The following is a 16,024-nucleotide window of genomic DNA, read 5'->3' as shown; positions in this document are numbered from 1 at the left end:
AGGATACCCTCTAGCTATTATCTTTCTTTGAGTACCCAGGGGCTTCCTAGAGCGGCGGAATCTTAGGTGAATTCTAGATATACTGTGTGCTTCTAGGGTGTCGAGGATAGGTTGGCTTATTTACCAATAGCGCAATCGATGCCCCAGAACATAGATAAGGCTGTCTCCCACTCTTTCTTGATCTTGGCCTTCGAGAGAATTGCTTTGATGGTAGCCTTAATCAGCGCAGCTATCTATCGACTCTCGCTTCGGACCTCCACCATTTCACTTTTAAATTCCCTGGCGGGGGCGGTAGACGACTTAGATAAATCCGTGAGCGACGTCAGTCGGGTTCGATATGCCAATAAGATAGCAGTAGCATTCCAACGATCGCTAGGAGACGGGTGCTCGATGCTCATTTTATTCGCACCATAGAGCCTCTAGAAGCGCCGATCTTGATCACCGGGGCTTAATAGAGTAGATGATAGTGCTTTGGATGACGTTGTGGAAGACGATGATCCTAATAACGCTGAATTCGGGTTAATAGTATCTGTCCCAAAAATATCACGGCTAATGCGCAAGGCGAGCCAGTCGAGTTCGTGGCTAACGACCTCGTCTAGAAATGTGGCGAAGCAATTGTCTTTAGGCTTCAGTCGCTGCATACGGAGCATAGCGCGAGCTATGCTCATAACTATAATGACTCCCAACTAAGCGATAGAGACCGCTGAATGTATACCTCTAAGGCCAGTAAATTATAAGACAAAGCCGGAGATCGTGGTCCCAATAGCTGCCCAAACTCTAAGCTTCGATTCGTTAGACTCATTCTTCCTCCTAGAAGTTATATATTTCTTAAGTTTGTTATTATAGTCTATGTATAAGAAGGCATCAAAGGTTTAATCACCGATAATCTAACCACCGGGCTATATCTAATACATTGACGATTTATCGTCGACATTTTCTTATCTACGCTAGACATCCTCCTCGGTGCTCTAGCTAATTAGAAATACGCAATAAAACATTCCGCCATAGACTAGAATAGTCCCGATAATAATAAGAGGGCATATATAAGACTCTAGGGGCTTATCGTCGTTGCCCTATTTCAGGTAATACGTCGCAAAGCCGGCAAAAATCAAAACGCTAACTTGCAGACCTAGGCTAAGAAGAGCGATTGCGTAGAAGACATACTTAGACTATTTCTTAATTCTAATATTGAGGGAGAGATTCGGAGCAAATGTCGTGAAGGGTATATCGGGCGATATATCGGGCGATTTAGTGGCTACCTTAGTGTTAGACTCCTCCACTATGTTCGTTTTCCATAGTGCTATGACTTTGTTCTTCTATAGCGAGATACGGTTCTTAGGTGTTACCTTTCGCCATAGGGTCTTACCTTTATCTCGTTCAAGGTATTACTGAAATGTGTATATACCTACTGTGTCGTTTTCCGGACCGCTGAAATCATGATCCGGGTCGTGAACAACCTCGAGAATTTTTGGACGACCAAAGACGCGCGCGATACCACCACTGTTATAGAGCTCACATATATCCCGGCTTGTCGAGGTGTATAGCTCCGCCTCCGCGTTGCCCGCTCCTTCTTGAGCTCTGCCGATGAAGGCGCGTAGTGACGGGGTTCCGCACACTCGAATTGCAGAGACGACCCCTGTTAAGATGCCCATCGGGGCCATGGCAAAAATGAAGTAATCGACTACATTAATGCTCTCACTAAGGTACTGCTTCGTGATCTGTTCACCAAAGAGGGATAGAAATGGCGCGAGGTCGGTCGCGAGATTGTTCGAAAAGTCATCCCAGCCTCCTGCGTGGACCACTGGCAGGGCCAGCAAGATCGCGAATAACGCATATGTGAGCATTGTCAGTGCCCGTTGGGATCTGGGGTAGAGTAACAAAATATGAATTTACACCAGGGTTCCTTTAGGCATGTTTTACACAGCCATGGGGCTGAAAGATTGTCTTGCCAAGAATATAGTTGCATGCTAATTTGCATAGAGGGCCTAGCTTTGTTTTCTTATTCGCCAGCTCAGAAGGCCCGCAAAAATGGATACATATGAACTTGAAGACGCTTGTCGAGTTGATTATTTACATGTGTGTATTGCTAATGTGTCGACAAACCGCACCGCCAAATCCCATGCCGATTGGGATAGTGTTGGAGCATACATTTTTATTTTCTATCACACTTCAGCAGGCTCCAATTCTGGCCAGATAGTTGACCAGGCGATTACCCCTTCTGTTTGGTTTGCTTGTTGAGAGGTATATAATAAATAGGATGAGAGATTGATAGTAGGCATCGGGAAGGCAGAGGTGAATCGAAGTAAGCGTAACAGAAATGAAATCTTGCATGGCATATATCATCATTCATAGCATGACACAAGACTCTTCAATTCATCTATCAAACCGGTAAATCACTAGCTCGCGATTGCAATTCTCACCAACCAAATATTTCTCACAACCAGCAAGCCTCCCCCTGCCGACAAAATCCCAATTATCACAGGTAACACTCGAGCGAGGTGTCTGGATAGTCAAATGAACAATTTGATCCTGGATCCACGTCCAAGGGTCGAAGTGAAGGCAAAAGCCAAGATCAGGCTCGAGTATAGTCACCTGAGCAATAACACCATACCAAGGGTCCATCATGATGAACCCATCGAACCTCATAGTTTCTGCCTGCATGCTGCAGTTACCACGATAAGGCGGCAGAATCCCCTCGAAATCCCGGCGCCAGTGAGGCCCATTTCCTACCATAGGAATGCTTGTAGTAATAGGTTGAGGAAACCCGAATGGCTCGGGCGGTTGGTCTTCCGGCCGGATGCAAACGTTTTCTGTAATTTCGACGGCCCGGGCATCATCCGTAATATCCAATCGTTGAATACTTGGACAGCCTCGTTGTCGGATGTCGAAAAATTCCAGGTCCCGGAATCCGAATCGTGCCACGATCGATGGACAGTCATCAGGTGAGTCGTCTCTCAGTCGTCCGGTGGGATCCAATGAAGGTCGGTATGAGGACTTTTTCGATATGTCCCAGACAGACAAAGACTCAATGGGCGCATCCTCATCGGAAGTATACAAGCTGCGATTTGGCTGCCATATATAAATCACATAGTGGGTGTTGCTATGCGAGGAGAAGAACCGATCTCGCTCGCTCAGCGGATGGCCCAGAAACATAATCTTCCATTCATTGCGTGGGACGATATCCCAGCCCTGCTTCTCATTTCTCGTCACATCAAAGGAGGAGGCAAAGTGACGATGCACGCCGTCGCTATCATTCAACCAGTGAAAGGCTTTCGGTTCAGCCCACTCAACGACGAGCAAGCGCTTCTGCAGACGCACTCGACGAATGACTTTGCCACGAATAATAAACGGTACCATGAACTGCCGGTCTGTTTCCAAATCCATGAGCACGAGAAACTGATGGTCGGCGCTGGGGTAGACTACTAGGCCATCTTCGAAACTCCATAAAGCCTCAGCGAACTGACGGTCAATGAAGCGCCTCATATGACTAGCGTGTGACTCCCATGGCTGCACTTGATACCATTCACGGTCTCCACCGCTGCCAAAGTCATCGCAGAGGCGGTACTTCTGGATAGAGCGGGGCTTGCCTCGTTCTAGGTGATGGTATCGTGAAGCGACCTGGTCGAAAAGACGACGACCTTGGTGTTGCTTATCAGAAAATGTGTTTTTGCGGAGGCTTTTGACTTCTTTTGTCCATGGGTAATGTTTCTTTAGGAGTGGAAGTAGGATGGTCGGGTTGCTGAAGGCTTCGTTCCAGGCACGTGAGACGCGGCGACAACGGACTAGTTCCTTTGGCTGTAAATAGCCCAGGATTATCCAGAAGAGTTCGGGAGGTAGAAAGGCCACGTCATGGCTCTCCTCTGATCTGGCCATTGCTAGGTGGTGTTTATCGAAGAGAAAAAGGGACGGAGGCTGAGATGTACTCCGTATAAGTCCATAGGATGTTTAAGTAATTATTTTGATAGTTTCAAGAGTTAGATCTTTTGACATATCCTTTCATTCTACTAATCCACGTATAAAATGCATATTGAGGTATTTTGATAACTTTAGTATACTTGTATTCATTAGTTACTAGTACCTAGACAGTATAGACCGCCAAGAGCTTCAGGACACCTTGCGTAAATCCGACCATCTGCCTTTTCTGTGTCTTTGTTCGTTTTTGGCTTCTTTGCTGAATATCACCTTTGCTTTGAGATTACCCTTGGACAATTCGCCATGCTGCACAGCGCCAGTCTTTTGCTTGTCTCGCTCCTTGCGGCACTGCCTGTTAACGCCGATGGACTATACACTAAGAATTCGCCGGTGATCCAGTTGAACCCCAAAACCTACAAATCGCTTATTGCGAATTCGAATCATACCTCAGTGAGTGTTCACAGTCTTCTCAAGTGTGCGAAATCGACTAATGGTTGGCTACTCCATAGATCGTCGAGTAAGCTGTCCCGCACTATAGCTATCTAGCTCTCTGCCTCTCCCCTCCGACCTTCACTCACATTTTCACTTAGATTCTACGCGCCCTGGTGCGGCCATTGCAAGAACCTCAAGCCTGCCTTCGAAAAAGCCGCGAAAAACCTCGATGGACTCGCGAAAGTCGCCGCAATCAACTGCGACGATGACGAAAACAAACCCTTCTGCGGACAGATGGGTGTCCAGGGTTTCCCGACCCTGAAGATCGTGACACCTTCCAAAAAGCCCGGAAAGCCCCGGGTCGAAGACTACCAAGGCGCGCGCACCGCCAAAGGTATCGTCGATGCAGTCGTCGACCACATCCCCAACCACGTGAAGCGCGCAACAGACAAGGACCTGGACAAATGGCTTGGACAGAACGAGGACCGACCCAAAGCCATCCTCTTCACAGAGAAGGGCACAACAGGCGCGCTGATTCGCGCACTGGCAATCGACTTCCTCGGCGCAATTGACATCGCCCAAGTACGGAACAAGGAATCCGTCGCCGTGAACAAGTACGGCGTCACCGAGTTCCCGGCACTCGTCCTCATCCCCAGCACCGACGCCGAGCACAAAATTTACACCGGCGAGCTGAAGAAGAAGCCCATCACCGAGTTCCTGAGTCAAGCGGCGACACCCAACCCAGACGCGTCGTCCCGCTCCGCCTCCGACAAGCCCAAATCGAAACCAAAGTCAAAGTCCAAGCCCGCTTCTAAGCCCACCTCTGTCGCCGACGACGCAGAAGACCTCAAACCCACCGCCTCCCAGGACCAGGATACAACAGACCCCTCCGTCAAGCCCGCTCAGGTCCCCATCCCCGTGCCCCCAATCCCAACCCTCTCCACCCCCGAATCCCTCGAGGCAGCCTGTCTCGCACCAAAGTCCGGCACCTGTGTGCTAGTAATTCTCCCCGAGGCGAGTGAGCCCGACGCCGCGCTCCCAGCGTCTGCCAACGAGGCGCTCGCGAGCCTCGCTGAGATCGGCCACAAGCACGTCCAGCGCGGAACGCATCTCTTCCCGCTGTATGCTGTCCCTGCTATCAATACTGGGTCCAAGACTCTGCGCGAGGCATTGGCATTGGCGGATGGCCAGACGGTTGAGATTATCGCGTTGAATGCGCGCCGTGGCTGGTGGCGTCGGTTCAGCGGTGCCGATGCGGACTTTGGGGCTGTTGCTGTTGAGTCTTGGGTTGATGGGATTCGGTTGGGTGAGGGTGCTAAGGAGAAGTTGCCTGAGGGTATTGTTGGTGTTGAGGCTGAGGCTGAACCCGAGGCCGAGGTAAAGCCTGAGGCGGAAGCTGAGGTTGAACCTGAAGCCGAGACGGTCGAGGCAGAGGCTGAGACTAAGGCCGAGGCCGTGGAGCATGATGAGCTTTGATTAGTTCATTGTCCCTGGAAGAGGCTGATGCTAGTTTGTTGACCTCTATCTAGAAATAATTTTTGTGAGTTTTGAGAGCGAATCGCATAAGCTTATGTAGGCAATGCATCAAGCCGTTAGGACATATCCCATCTATCTCTACGGAAAAAAATGTTGTAGGCATGATAAACACATGATTCATATGTATGTACAAGAGACGAATATCCTGTGGAAAGATGAACCTTGAATACAGACAAATACTAGACACAAGCAAGTCTTTTTAGACCCAAGAAACCGAACACCGTACATTAATGCAAAAAGAAAACTGTCCAGAACCTAAATCATTCAGCGCTGTTTGCGGCCCTCGGTGCCCTTCTTGATCATCTTTTGCCTCTTCGAGTCAATCTCCTTGTCGTAGATGTCACGCGCAGTCTCGATCTTCTTGCGCTTAGAAGGCTTAGAGCTATCAGGTCCATCACTGGCTGGAAATCAGTTATTGTTGTTTCGATAGACAGGCAAGGGGATTGAAACTTACGGGTTTGATGTGCCTAGAGCACGCTGTTTGGCGCGCATCTCCTCGTCGATCTTCTTGCCTCCTTCGCGAAGCTCATCCTCGAGAGAGACGGGCAGGGGCTGAAGGTTGACTTCGGGCTCGTCGTCGTGAGCGGCAGAGGTCTCGAGACGAACCTTCTGTGCGGGCAGAGACTGCTCGATATCGTTCTCGATAAGATTGCGGAAGTGGGTGGAAATCTTGCGGACAATCTTGAGGAACATGGCGAGGAGTTGGGAGGAGGGGAGGTTCAGCTCCTTCTCGAGATCGTCGAGGTTCTTGTGCTGCAGGCCGATGGCGAGGAGGATGGACTGCTGCACGCCCGAGAGGCTGACCTTGCCATCGAGACGGTTACCGAAGTAGTAGTCGGAGAGAGCGGGGACCAGATCCAGGATGACGTGGTAGTCCAGGAGGTTGTTGGCGTAGCTGTCCAGACGCTTGAGATCGAAGGGCGAGAAAGCGGCATCGAGGTCGGATTTCTGGAGTATGCGTGGCTTGAACTTCGGGTCCTTCTTGGCACCGGAGTTGGCAGACTCGCAAATGCTGAGGGAGAGGACGGATGGGAACTGGCCGAATTGGTAGGACATGAGCGACAAGAATCGCTTGTGGAAGTCGCGCGCGTAGGCGCTCAGCCAGGCGTCGTCAGTCTCGCCAGTCGAGAGAGTGCGGACCATCACGCAAGAGTGCTCTCCAGTGAGGTCGTTAGGGGTCTGACGCAGGTATACTGGGACGAAAGAACCGCGCTTCCAGAATTTGTGGAGGGATGGAGTAAGACCGTAGCTGACACCGATGTAGTCGAGGACATCGGGGCGACGCTCGGTCAGCTTGCCAAACAGCGGGGGCATGGAGCGAATGTCTCGAACGTGGACGTTGTCATCCAAAAGGCTAGAGCCGGCGAGCTCTTCGTCCGTAACACGGACCATTTGCTCTTCGGTGGAAAGGGTCTCCTCTTCCAAGTTGGTGAACTTGCCCTCGAAGAAATCGACCAGAAGCTCCATGGCCCGGGAGCCGTATCCCATACCCACATATTCGGGGTTGGTTGCAATACGGACAACACGAGCACCTGAGAGACTGGCGAAGTTCTCATCCTGGAACTGCTGGCTGACCAACCACGGGATGAGATCACCGCCAGCGCGCTGACCACGGCTCAGACTGTTGAGCACACTCTGGCGACTGATGCGACCTTCAAGAGCGACCTGAATGACGCAAAGAGGCTCGGGCAACTTGGTGGCCTCCTCATCAATGGGTGGGACGAGGACATAGAGTTGATGGGCGGGAGCGTCACTCATAAGCTGAAGGTCGTTGGGTGTGTTCTTGTAGTGACTGGCAACATAGAGCGCCATCATCTGCTGCAAGAACTTCTCGGAAACAGGGTGGAAGGAGAACAGGGTATCACGGTTAACCTGAAGCAGCTGGCACTTCGAGGGGTGGGGGCATCCTTGTGTGTTCATGTGCGACTTGGGAAGGGTTGCGTCAAGGCAGAGGACCTTGTTCAGCCATTTCTCAACAGAATCACCCGGGGCATAACGAATGGGCTCTGCGAGGGTGATCTCCCGCAAGGTGCGGCCGCTGAGGTTCTTGTCGGCACTCTTGGCTGACTTGCCTGTGCTGCGGTCGGCGACGTCAGTATCGTCAGTCTTGACTCCACTTCGGGATTGTTCCCGCAGTTGCTGAATCAACTTCAGAGACAGGGACCGGCCCGTGCCTTCGTATCCATTGATAGTGGAGGACATGAACACCAGGTAAGGTCCCATCAGCTTTCGGACCAATGGCAGAGGGATAGCCGCAGCCTCATCGATGACGAGAAGCTCTGCCTGTCCCAAGACTTGCGCATCCTGGGGCTGGATGTACTGGATGGTTTGGCGGTGGTTGCGGTGAATGTTTACACGCACAACGGCCTTGTTGAAGTCGGGGTTGGTCGACTGCAGGATGGTGTAGTCAACGTGGTCGAGATATCCAAGAGCATCGAAGCCCTTGAAAATAAATTCGAAGAGTGTCTTCAAATTCTCCGGGCTGGGAGAAGTGATGAAGATGTTGCTGTAGCCGTGAGCGACAGCCGCGGCGATGGCGACACCGAGAGCGGCGGACTTTCCTCGTCCACGACCAGCAGTCAGAGTAACAGTGCTCTTCAGGGTCTTCTCGGCGATAGCGTCAACAAAGGTCAGGAGCGCCTTGGCTTGATCCACGGTGCGAGCCAGGCTGAGCAGGGGGCCCACGGGCTTTGAGTCCGCCAGACTCTCCTTGATCTCCTTCAATTCCTTCTTCGTGCCGAAAGCTGACTCGTCGGTTGTTTCGGGGGCGGGGAGGGGCTTCACGGTCTTGCCGCCAGAGATGGGCAACACGTTCAGCTCGTCGTCGACGACCAGACACGAGTCGCAACTTCCGAGGGACAGGATGAATCGCTCGTTGAAACGAGCAACCACATCATCGTGTGCCTCCGTTCGGTATCGCGAGTGAATATCCATGGACATGGTGTAAAGCTGCTTCAAACTGGTCATACTCTTCAACAGCAGAATCACTAAACCTCCACCCTCGACGGTCTCGACGGTTCGTGCAAGCAAATTGGGAGTCATGGCCTCGAAGTCCTGCAACACACACATGCCGTAGGTGTTACCCAAAATCTTCTCGGTTTCCTTATAGTAGACATAGCGAATCTGGTTGAGGGTGATGAAAAGTTCGAATGGGTCTTCCTGGTTCGGTTCGCGAATGCCACGCTTGACCTCCTTCTTGATCTTCATTTCGCGCTTCTTGCGGTGGCTCGTGAATCCAAGCAGATCCTTCTTGTAAGCCCATAGTACCGACTTGTTCTGCTTCACGTCCACGCTGGACATAATATAGTGAAGATGCACGATCACATCCTTGGCATGGTCGCCAACAACCACGAAGAAGCTGCGCTTCTTCTCCTGCACACCATTTCGAATAAGAGCGGGAATCCGCGAGTCAATCGCCTTGCGTGGCATGGCGATTCCGGATTAGTGTTGTTTGGAAAAAACACTTGGCTTCGTCTTGCGACCGAAAAACTTCCCAGCGGTTAGAAAAAAATGATACTGCTATCTGACACCGCCAAAGGCAATAATACACCGCCCAAGGCCTTCTATCCCAATTACATAAGTCCTTAATCACATGACTGGTTCTGCCACTATCAGCCCAAACAAGTAGGCGGTATGCCCCTGTCCCCTTGGTGGAAGGCAAGTCACGTGAGCTACTTTATTTTATCGTGAAGGCTCGAAATGGACTAGCAGCAGTTGCTTTTTATTGGGCAAAATAGTCGACGCCTGGACCCTGGTCAGATCACATGACTATAGGTGACGTAAACCCACCCAATTAGTAAATGGACGAACTGTTTTGGGATTAGTAAAATTTATTTGAGTGTGTCCTCTTTGGCGCTAACCATGGGTCGCTCGGGCCATCTTTATTTCACGACATACAGCCGATATGAGCCGATAGGACACAACATCGCGGTTTATATGACGCGTGTACTTGGCTATGAACCTCTCTTGTCTACATGTATGGGAGAGCCGTTCTCCTTACATGACTGGACATGATGTACAAAATACTACATATGCATTGAAAGGTCCCACAAGGAACATCACGCCTAGGACCCAAGTGGGTCGTGAAATTAACCAAGGCTTGATTCTGGCTGCTGATCGGCTCGGCATTTCTTGCTGACAATCTTTTGCAATATAACGTCTCCAGGACAAAATCAGCTCACCATGAGCTAACGGATTGGGGCGTGGTGGCTGGAGATATCCCACCATTCATTGGCAAACAAATACAAGCGATGCCTGCCACCTGGGGTCCGTGGTTACGTGCGCAGCAAAAGCCATGAAATACATCGTAACCCGCCCGTTGACGCAACCCTAATGGATCCAATGGATCAACACTCCGGATGCCTCTGATTAGCCACCAATCTATCAAAGGGCCCTCTTGGCTTTCCCTGCCCTGCTTTTTTTCCATGTTTCGAAGACTGTCAATCTCCTGAAGATCCACAGGAGGTTAATCTTCTGTCTTTCAGTCTTGCTGCCTTTCAACTATTTGATTTATTCTTGAGATCACAGCGATGGCTTTAGAGTGATTATAAAAAGATTGGGCGCAATATGATCCAGTTATCTTCCGATCTCGGGCTGAAGCTATGTGTGGGGTGAGTACCTAGCAAGCTATCTCACATCGGAAAATTAAGCTCATGATTACATTCTATGAGCAGGGTATTTCTTTTAAGCTCGCTATTCCTTACTACCTCCTATAATACCACGTTCGCTTTTGGTGAGTCGTGGCCGTGCATAGCAATGTTCTACAACTTGATCTGACTTGCGCCGATACAGATCGCCCCGTCAGTACATCCGTCCTGGTCTGCTTCCTTACAGGGATCACCCTTTTGGTATGGAGTCGGTTTGTTACATTGAGGTCATCGCCATTGTCGCCAACAAGTAAACGGCCAATTATCCCTCTCGCAGAGCAATTTGAGCTTCCTTCCCGCACATCGACCTCATCTTTCGCACTGGGCGATGTCGAGACTCGACCTCGGCTACGGTTTCAGTCATGGTGGATAAAGATCGGTCTCTTGTTGGGATTGTGTGGCTTGCGCATCGAGTCGTTCCGCCAAGTAACTCGTAATACCGAATGCGCGCCCGCAGGATACGCTGTAAGTGGCCGAATACCTTGGTTATCGTTCAATTTTCATGCGACTAACACGATGTCTTGGCCAGTACGCTATTCCTTTGGTTATTTCGCTCTACGACTACTGGCGCAACCAGCGATCACGACAAGTGGACCGATATGTCCCTACCCAACGATTCACAGAGCTGCCGCTGCAGGTGGTCTACTCTGTTTCCCGCCGGAGCTTCTATCATCTCACGCAAAGTCGCCCCAGAGGTTTAATTGCAGCTGCCTTTTTGTCTGCTGGTGGGCTCTTGGCTTCATCGTTCTCGGCCGGAACCCGGTCAACCTATATCTGTCCTATTGTATTACATGGCGCATCGCGTCTACGATCATACAAGCTTTTCAACCTGTTTGCTGATTCCGTTATACTTATCGGTATCACCGAGCTATGTCGGATTGGCGCTCAATTCGATGATGCGCGCAGAAAACGAGCTCTGACGTACCTGGGAGCTGGTCTCTTGGTAAGTGGATAACTACAATCGTGATGGGAATACTTGTTCTGACAGACTTTCTAGGGTATTTCTTTGGTCTGGAGTGTTATACAAGTCTGGGTACCATTACCAGATAGCTCTCCTGAACTTGCCGGTCAGCCCATGTTGGATCTAGAGTATTCGCGCGGCGCTTTCAGCCAGTCTGTGTTGGTTGTACTACTGGTCTTGTCTGCCTGGCATATGGTTAGTCTTGCTAGTTCTATACTTATTTCTCCGTCAGTACTGATTCTGTTAGTTGCCGCATTTCGACATCCTTGGGGTGTCAATTATAGGTGGTTTCATGATCATATACTTCTCCTATTTATCGGCCCTCACCGGAGGACAGTCACCCTTCCCATTTATCTCCCTAGCGCATGCTGTTCTCCCGATGGCTGCGTCTTTGACGGGTGCCCTCCTGTTTCTTCTTGCGCGAGTGGTTCATAACGAAGAGCCGAAATTATACCGCACCAACGTTGCCATACAGATATTTTTCGCCGTGCTATGTGGGATTAGTCTCGTTTTCGCAGTGAGCAAGCATCGTCTTGATGATATACACCCGATTGAGTTCCTCATCAACGACGGCAAAATTCAGCACGGCAACTATCTCGCTCAGGCGTCTAGGAGCCGGACTCTTGGAGATGCTGTTGCCGAGTACCGGAAGCGATATAACCAGCATCCACCACCGTATGTTTGAAATACCCACGTTTGCCGCATAGCCCAACTAATATTTCTCTAGGGGCTTTGACGAATGGTATCGATATGCCACTAACCGATCGTCAGCTATCATTGATGAATTCGATCAGATATACCATAATCTCCTTCCCTTTCGAGCCCTGGCTCCGGAGCACATCCGCGCAATGACGCACGAACTGGCCACCAACCCTTTCAATGATCTCGGTGGGATTAAAATTCGCAACGGCACAGCCATGGTGCAAGAAGGCATCAAACCGACCCATGCGTGGATGGTGAAGGGTGCCGCGGACATGATGGACAATTTCGTCAAATATCTCCCGGATATGGATTTGGTGTTCAACCTGAATGATGAACCACGTGTTGCAGTTCCCTGGGAGAAAATATCCATGTTGAACCGGCAGACTGAGATGCAAGCAATGATCCCCGAAGAACGCATGGTGCAGACTTGGTCGACCAACCGAGAGGAAGGCTGGGCCCCGATTGAACCAGCCGATCAGACCAACATCACCGTCTTCACAGACGGAGCGTGGAGAGGTGTCTTCGACCCCTATGTGAGCGCTGTCTGCCCGCCTTCATCGAAAGCGCGCGCTCAGCGAATCTGGAATCGTCGTGAAATCTGTCTCTCATGCGTGGCTCCTCATTCCATAGGCCAATTCCCCCTAGATTTCAACATCGCCTCCGAAATCTGCCACCAACCCGACCTTGCCTTCCTCCACGGTCTCCTAATCTCCCCAGCCTCCTTCAAGGTGTCACAAGAACTCATCCCGGTATTCAGCCAAAGCGCTCTCACCGGCTTCAACGACATCCTCTTTCCAAGCCCATGGAACTACATCGACAAGGTAAAATACCAACCCACACACGAACACCCAGATCCAGAATACAGCCAAAAAGAAAACTCCCTCTACTGGCTCGGCAGTACATCAGAAGGCGTCAGTCGGTTTGGCGAGTGGAAAGGAATGCCACGCCAGCGCTTCGCCCACCTAATAAACAACAATACCAACAACCAAGTCTCCGTCCTCCTCCCAACAGACTCAAACGAAAATTCCTTCCGCTACGAAATAATGGACGGCAACGCCCCAACCTCAGACCTCCATCTCCAAACCGCTGTCCATCTCGCCGACCCAATCGTCCGCTGCGAAGACTGCGCCGAACAAGCCGCAGAAATGGGTACCGCGGGCTGGGCGGATTTCCAAGCACACTGGTCCCACCGTTTCCTCTTCGATCTAGACGGCGCTGGCTTTAGCGGTCGCTTCCTCCCCTTCCTGCGCAGCCACAGTCTGCCCCTCAAAACAGGTCTGTTTCGTCAGTGGTTCGACTCCCGTGTCACCTCCTGGCTGCACTTTGTTCCCGTTGATATTCGTCTCCATGGACTGTGGAGTACGCTTGCGTACTTTGCGGGCGTGGCTGCTCCCGGGTCTGAGGGGAGTTCTCATCCCCAGATGCGTATGAAGGCGCATAATCGGGAGGGAAAGTGGATTGCAGAGGAAGGGCGGAGGTGGGCGAGTACGGTGTTGAGGAAGGAGGATATGGAGATTTATTTCTTTCGGTTGCTTCTGGAATGGGGTCGGCTTACGGATGATCAGCGTGATGTTCTTGGATTTGGGCGCTGAGTTAATGTTAATGTTAATATGAATGTCAATGTTACATATATTCAAGTATATATTCTTGTCTTGTCTTATTCATTTCCATGTATCATCTTTGTTAGATCTACGGATGCTGAAGATCTTACCATATACTCTATGTTATACCTACCATGGATGATCTACTCAGCATTTACAGTCTAGACAAAATATCTACAAAACAACAACAACCATGCTCATAATCATTGCTGATTTTCATTTCATATTCCATATCATCGAAATGGAAAGGGTATTCACAAAGTCATCGTAAAGCATAAAGCATAAAGTGTATCAAACGCGCTCATTCCTCCACAGCCGTAGACTAGCACAGGCTAAAGGAGTCCGAGTAAAGAGACCATTAACAGACGGAAATCAAGAAGGTCGAAAAAGAAAAGGGTAAATCACAATCGAAATACAAAACAGATCGAACCCATATCGCTCTCAATGAAAACAATCCATCAAGCCAGCACAATCACCATCTAAGCATGACCATGTCCAGCACGGTAATGTCCGCGACGATGCTTCATAGACTTCCTAGGCCCATGGGGCTGGAGCCACGCCGTGGGATCCCAACCGGCACCAGCGCCCACCTCGCCCTCAACACCAACCTCACCCTCAGCGCCCACCTCAGCACCGCCCTCCTGACCAGCACCACCCTCCTCACCAGCACCACCCTCCTCACCAGCACCACCCTCCTCACCAGCACCACCCTCCTCACCAGCACCACCCTCCTCACCAGCACCACCCTCCTCACCAGCACCACCCTCCTCACCAGCACCACCCTCCTCGCCAGCACCACCCTCCTCACCAGCACCACCCGCCTCAACAGCACCACCCTCCTCACCAGCACCACTCTCAGAAGCCCTACTACTCCAATCCTGATAAACCTTCAACGAACGCACCCGCCAATAACTCTCCTGGAAGGCCGCCGGGTTATTCTGCACGAAATCGACACACGATCCCTTCCCAGCACAACTCGACGTACCCCAAACCGAGCCTGCCCAGTCCCCACAGAAAGTAATATCAAAAACAATCTGCAGATCATTGAAATGCGAATCAATATCACAGCCACCAGCAAAGCGAGCCGTGGGCGCGCCCCATCCCGCCGGGTTAGGGTTTCCAGATGCGATATCGCCTGGCACGGCGTAGGAAGGGAAGAACCAGATCGAGATAGCGGATCCAGTCCATTCAGTTGCGTAGACGCCGCCGCCGACATTGTTGAAACCCGTGCCGTAGGACTGGGTATTTTCGCTTCGGATTGAGCAGCCGCTGTTTGGGGATTGGTTTGGGGCGTTGACGTAGCAGTTTGCTGTATCGAGGGTTCCTGTGAAACCGGTGTTGGTGATTGTGCAGCCGTTGGAGGTGTGTAGGGCCATTTGGTTTTGGGATTGTTCGTTTACGCCTTCGATTATGTCAATTTCGCCGTTGTTGGGCCAGTTGGTGCCGAGCATCCAGCTGTTGGGGTTAGTATTTTTTTAAATAAGAAAGGAAAAGGAAAGAAATAAGGTCGAATTGGGGGTTCTTACAAGGCGGGCCAGCTGCCGCATACACTGCCGGGCATATGGGCCAGATCGAGTATGACAAGACCATGTCTGTAGGTGGCGGTACTCTCCAGTCGAACGCTCTTTCGACCAGGCGCGGCGGCGGCGTTGGAATGGTCGACGCCAATGTAGACGCCGTTGCCTGTGTTGATGAGACCGTTGGCTGAGGCGGTGTTACGATCGACGTAGCTCACGAAGCCATTGGTAGGATCGGTGTCCTATATATTGGATGAGCATGGGTATTCCAGATGAGACGAAAAGTGGGCGCAATGGACATACGGTGTAGAATTTGAACTTGTCGAAGAACGAGTCCGAGGTACCATAGTCATCGCGCAGGGTGTATGCTGCGGAAGAAACATGGGCTAACAGGCCCAGGGTGGGCAGAAGGGTTGAGAGAATATGCATTGCGCTTAAATGCTGGGATCTTTGCAGGATGTCAAGGAAGAAAAGGGATTGGGGAGAGGGAGTCTGTTAGAGACTAGAGAAGGTCTAGTACCACAGATACTGACCAAAATGGTAAATGACAATAGGAATGGTATGAATACAGATGAATAGAAGGACAATGGGTATAATGCACAAAGGAGGGACTAGATATTGTCTAAATATGGGGAGACAGGGTCAATTTTATACTTGAGATGTATCCACAGGGGAAAATGGCGAACGGAAAAAAAGAAATCCTTAAAAAGAAAATAA

The 16,024-nt window shown here is 50.7% G+C and overlaps 6 protein-coding genes across 6 annotated transcripts; 2 read left to right on the top strand and 4 right to left on the bottom strand.

The window, feature by feature from the left end:
• Positions 1-1,385: 1,385 nt before the first annotated feature.
• N7517_008279 (Aminoglycoside phosphotransferase) lies at positions 1,386-1,844 on the bottom strand (the record flags this gene model as incomplete). Its single annotated transcript, XM_056726009.1, has 1 exon — positions 1,386-1,844. One exon carries the CDS (start codon positions 1,842-1,844, stop codon positions 1,386-1,388), a length of 459 nt encoding a protein of 152 aa, XP_056576860.1.
• A 529-nt stretch (positions 1,845-2,373) lies between these two features.
• On the bottom strand, positions 2,374-3,873 carry N7517_008278 (F-box protein; the record flags this gene model as incomplete). The annotated part of the gene is made up of 1 exon (XM_056726008.1): positions 2,374-3,873. The coding sequence occupies one exon, from the start codon at positions 3,871-3,873 to the stop codon at positions 2,374-2,376; it is 1,500 nt and encodes a 499-aa protein (XP_056576859.1).
• A 342-nt stretch (positions 3,874-4,215) lies between these two features.
• N7517_008277 (putative disulfide isomerase) lies at positions 4,216-5,820 on the top strand (the record flags this gene model as incomplete). Its single annotated transcript, XM_056726007.1, has 3 exons — positions 4,216-4,362; positions 4,422-4,429; positions 4,503-5,820. The coding sequence occupies 3 exons, from the start codon at positions 4,216-4,218 to the stop codon at positions 5,818-5,820; spliced, it is 1,473 nt and encodes a 490-aa protein (XP_056576858.1).
• A 324-nt stretch (positions 5,821-6,144) lies between these two features.
• N7517_008276 (ribosome biosynthesis protein KRE33) lies at positions 6,145-9,309 on the bottom strand (the record flags this gene model as incomplete). Its single annotated transcript, XM_056726006.1, has 2 exons — positions 6,145-6,277; positions 6,335-9,309. The coding sequence occupies 2 exons, from the start codon at positions 9,307-9,309 to the stop codon at positions 6,145-6,147; spliced, it is 3,108 nt and encodes a 1,035-aa protein (XP_056576857.1).
• Positions 9,310-10,446: 1,137 nt separating this feature from the next.
• N7517_008275 (putative capsular associated protein) lies at positions 10,447-13,781 on the top strand (the record flags this gene model as incomplete). The annotated part of the gene is made up of 7 exons (XM_056726005.1): positions 10,447-10,490; positions 10,554-10,612; positions 10,672-10,991; positions 11,056-11,469; positions 11,524-11,682; positions 11,735-12,162; positions 12,215-13,781. The coding sequence occupies 7 exons, from the start codon at positions 10,447-10,449 to the stop codon at positions 13,779-13,781; spliced, it is 2,991 nt and encodes a 996-aa protein (XP_056576856.1).
• A 488-nt stretch (positions 13,782-14,269) lies between these two features.
• On the bottom strand, positions 14,270-15,736 carry N7517_008274 (glycoside hydrolase family 16 protein; the record flags this gene model as incomplete). The annotated part of the gene is made up of 3 exons (XM_056726004.1): positions 14,270-15,245; positions 15,317-15,549; positions 15,611-15,736. 3 exons carry the CDS (start codon positions 15,734-15,736, stop codon positions 14,270-14,272), a joined length of 1,335 nt encoding a protein of 444 aa, XP_056576855.1.
• Between the last annotated feature and the right edge of the window lie 288 nt (positions 15,737-16,024).

Source organism: Penicillium concentricum, assembly GCF_028827145.1.
Source record: "Penicillium concentricum strain IBT 3081 chromosome Unknown utg000003l_segment0_segment0, whole genome shotgun sequence".
In the NCBI taxonomy this organism is placed as follows: Eukaryota; Fungi; Ascomycota; class Eurotiomycetes; order Eurotiales; family Aspergillaceae; genus Penicillium; species Penicillium concentricum.
Note: the sequence above shows the minus strand (reverse complement) of the source record. Positions and strands in the feature narration are given on the sequence as shown.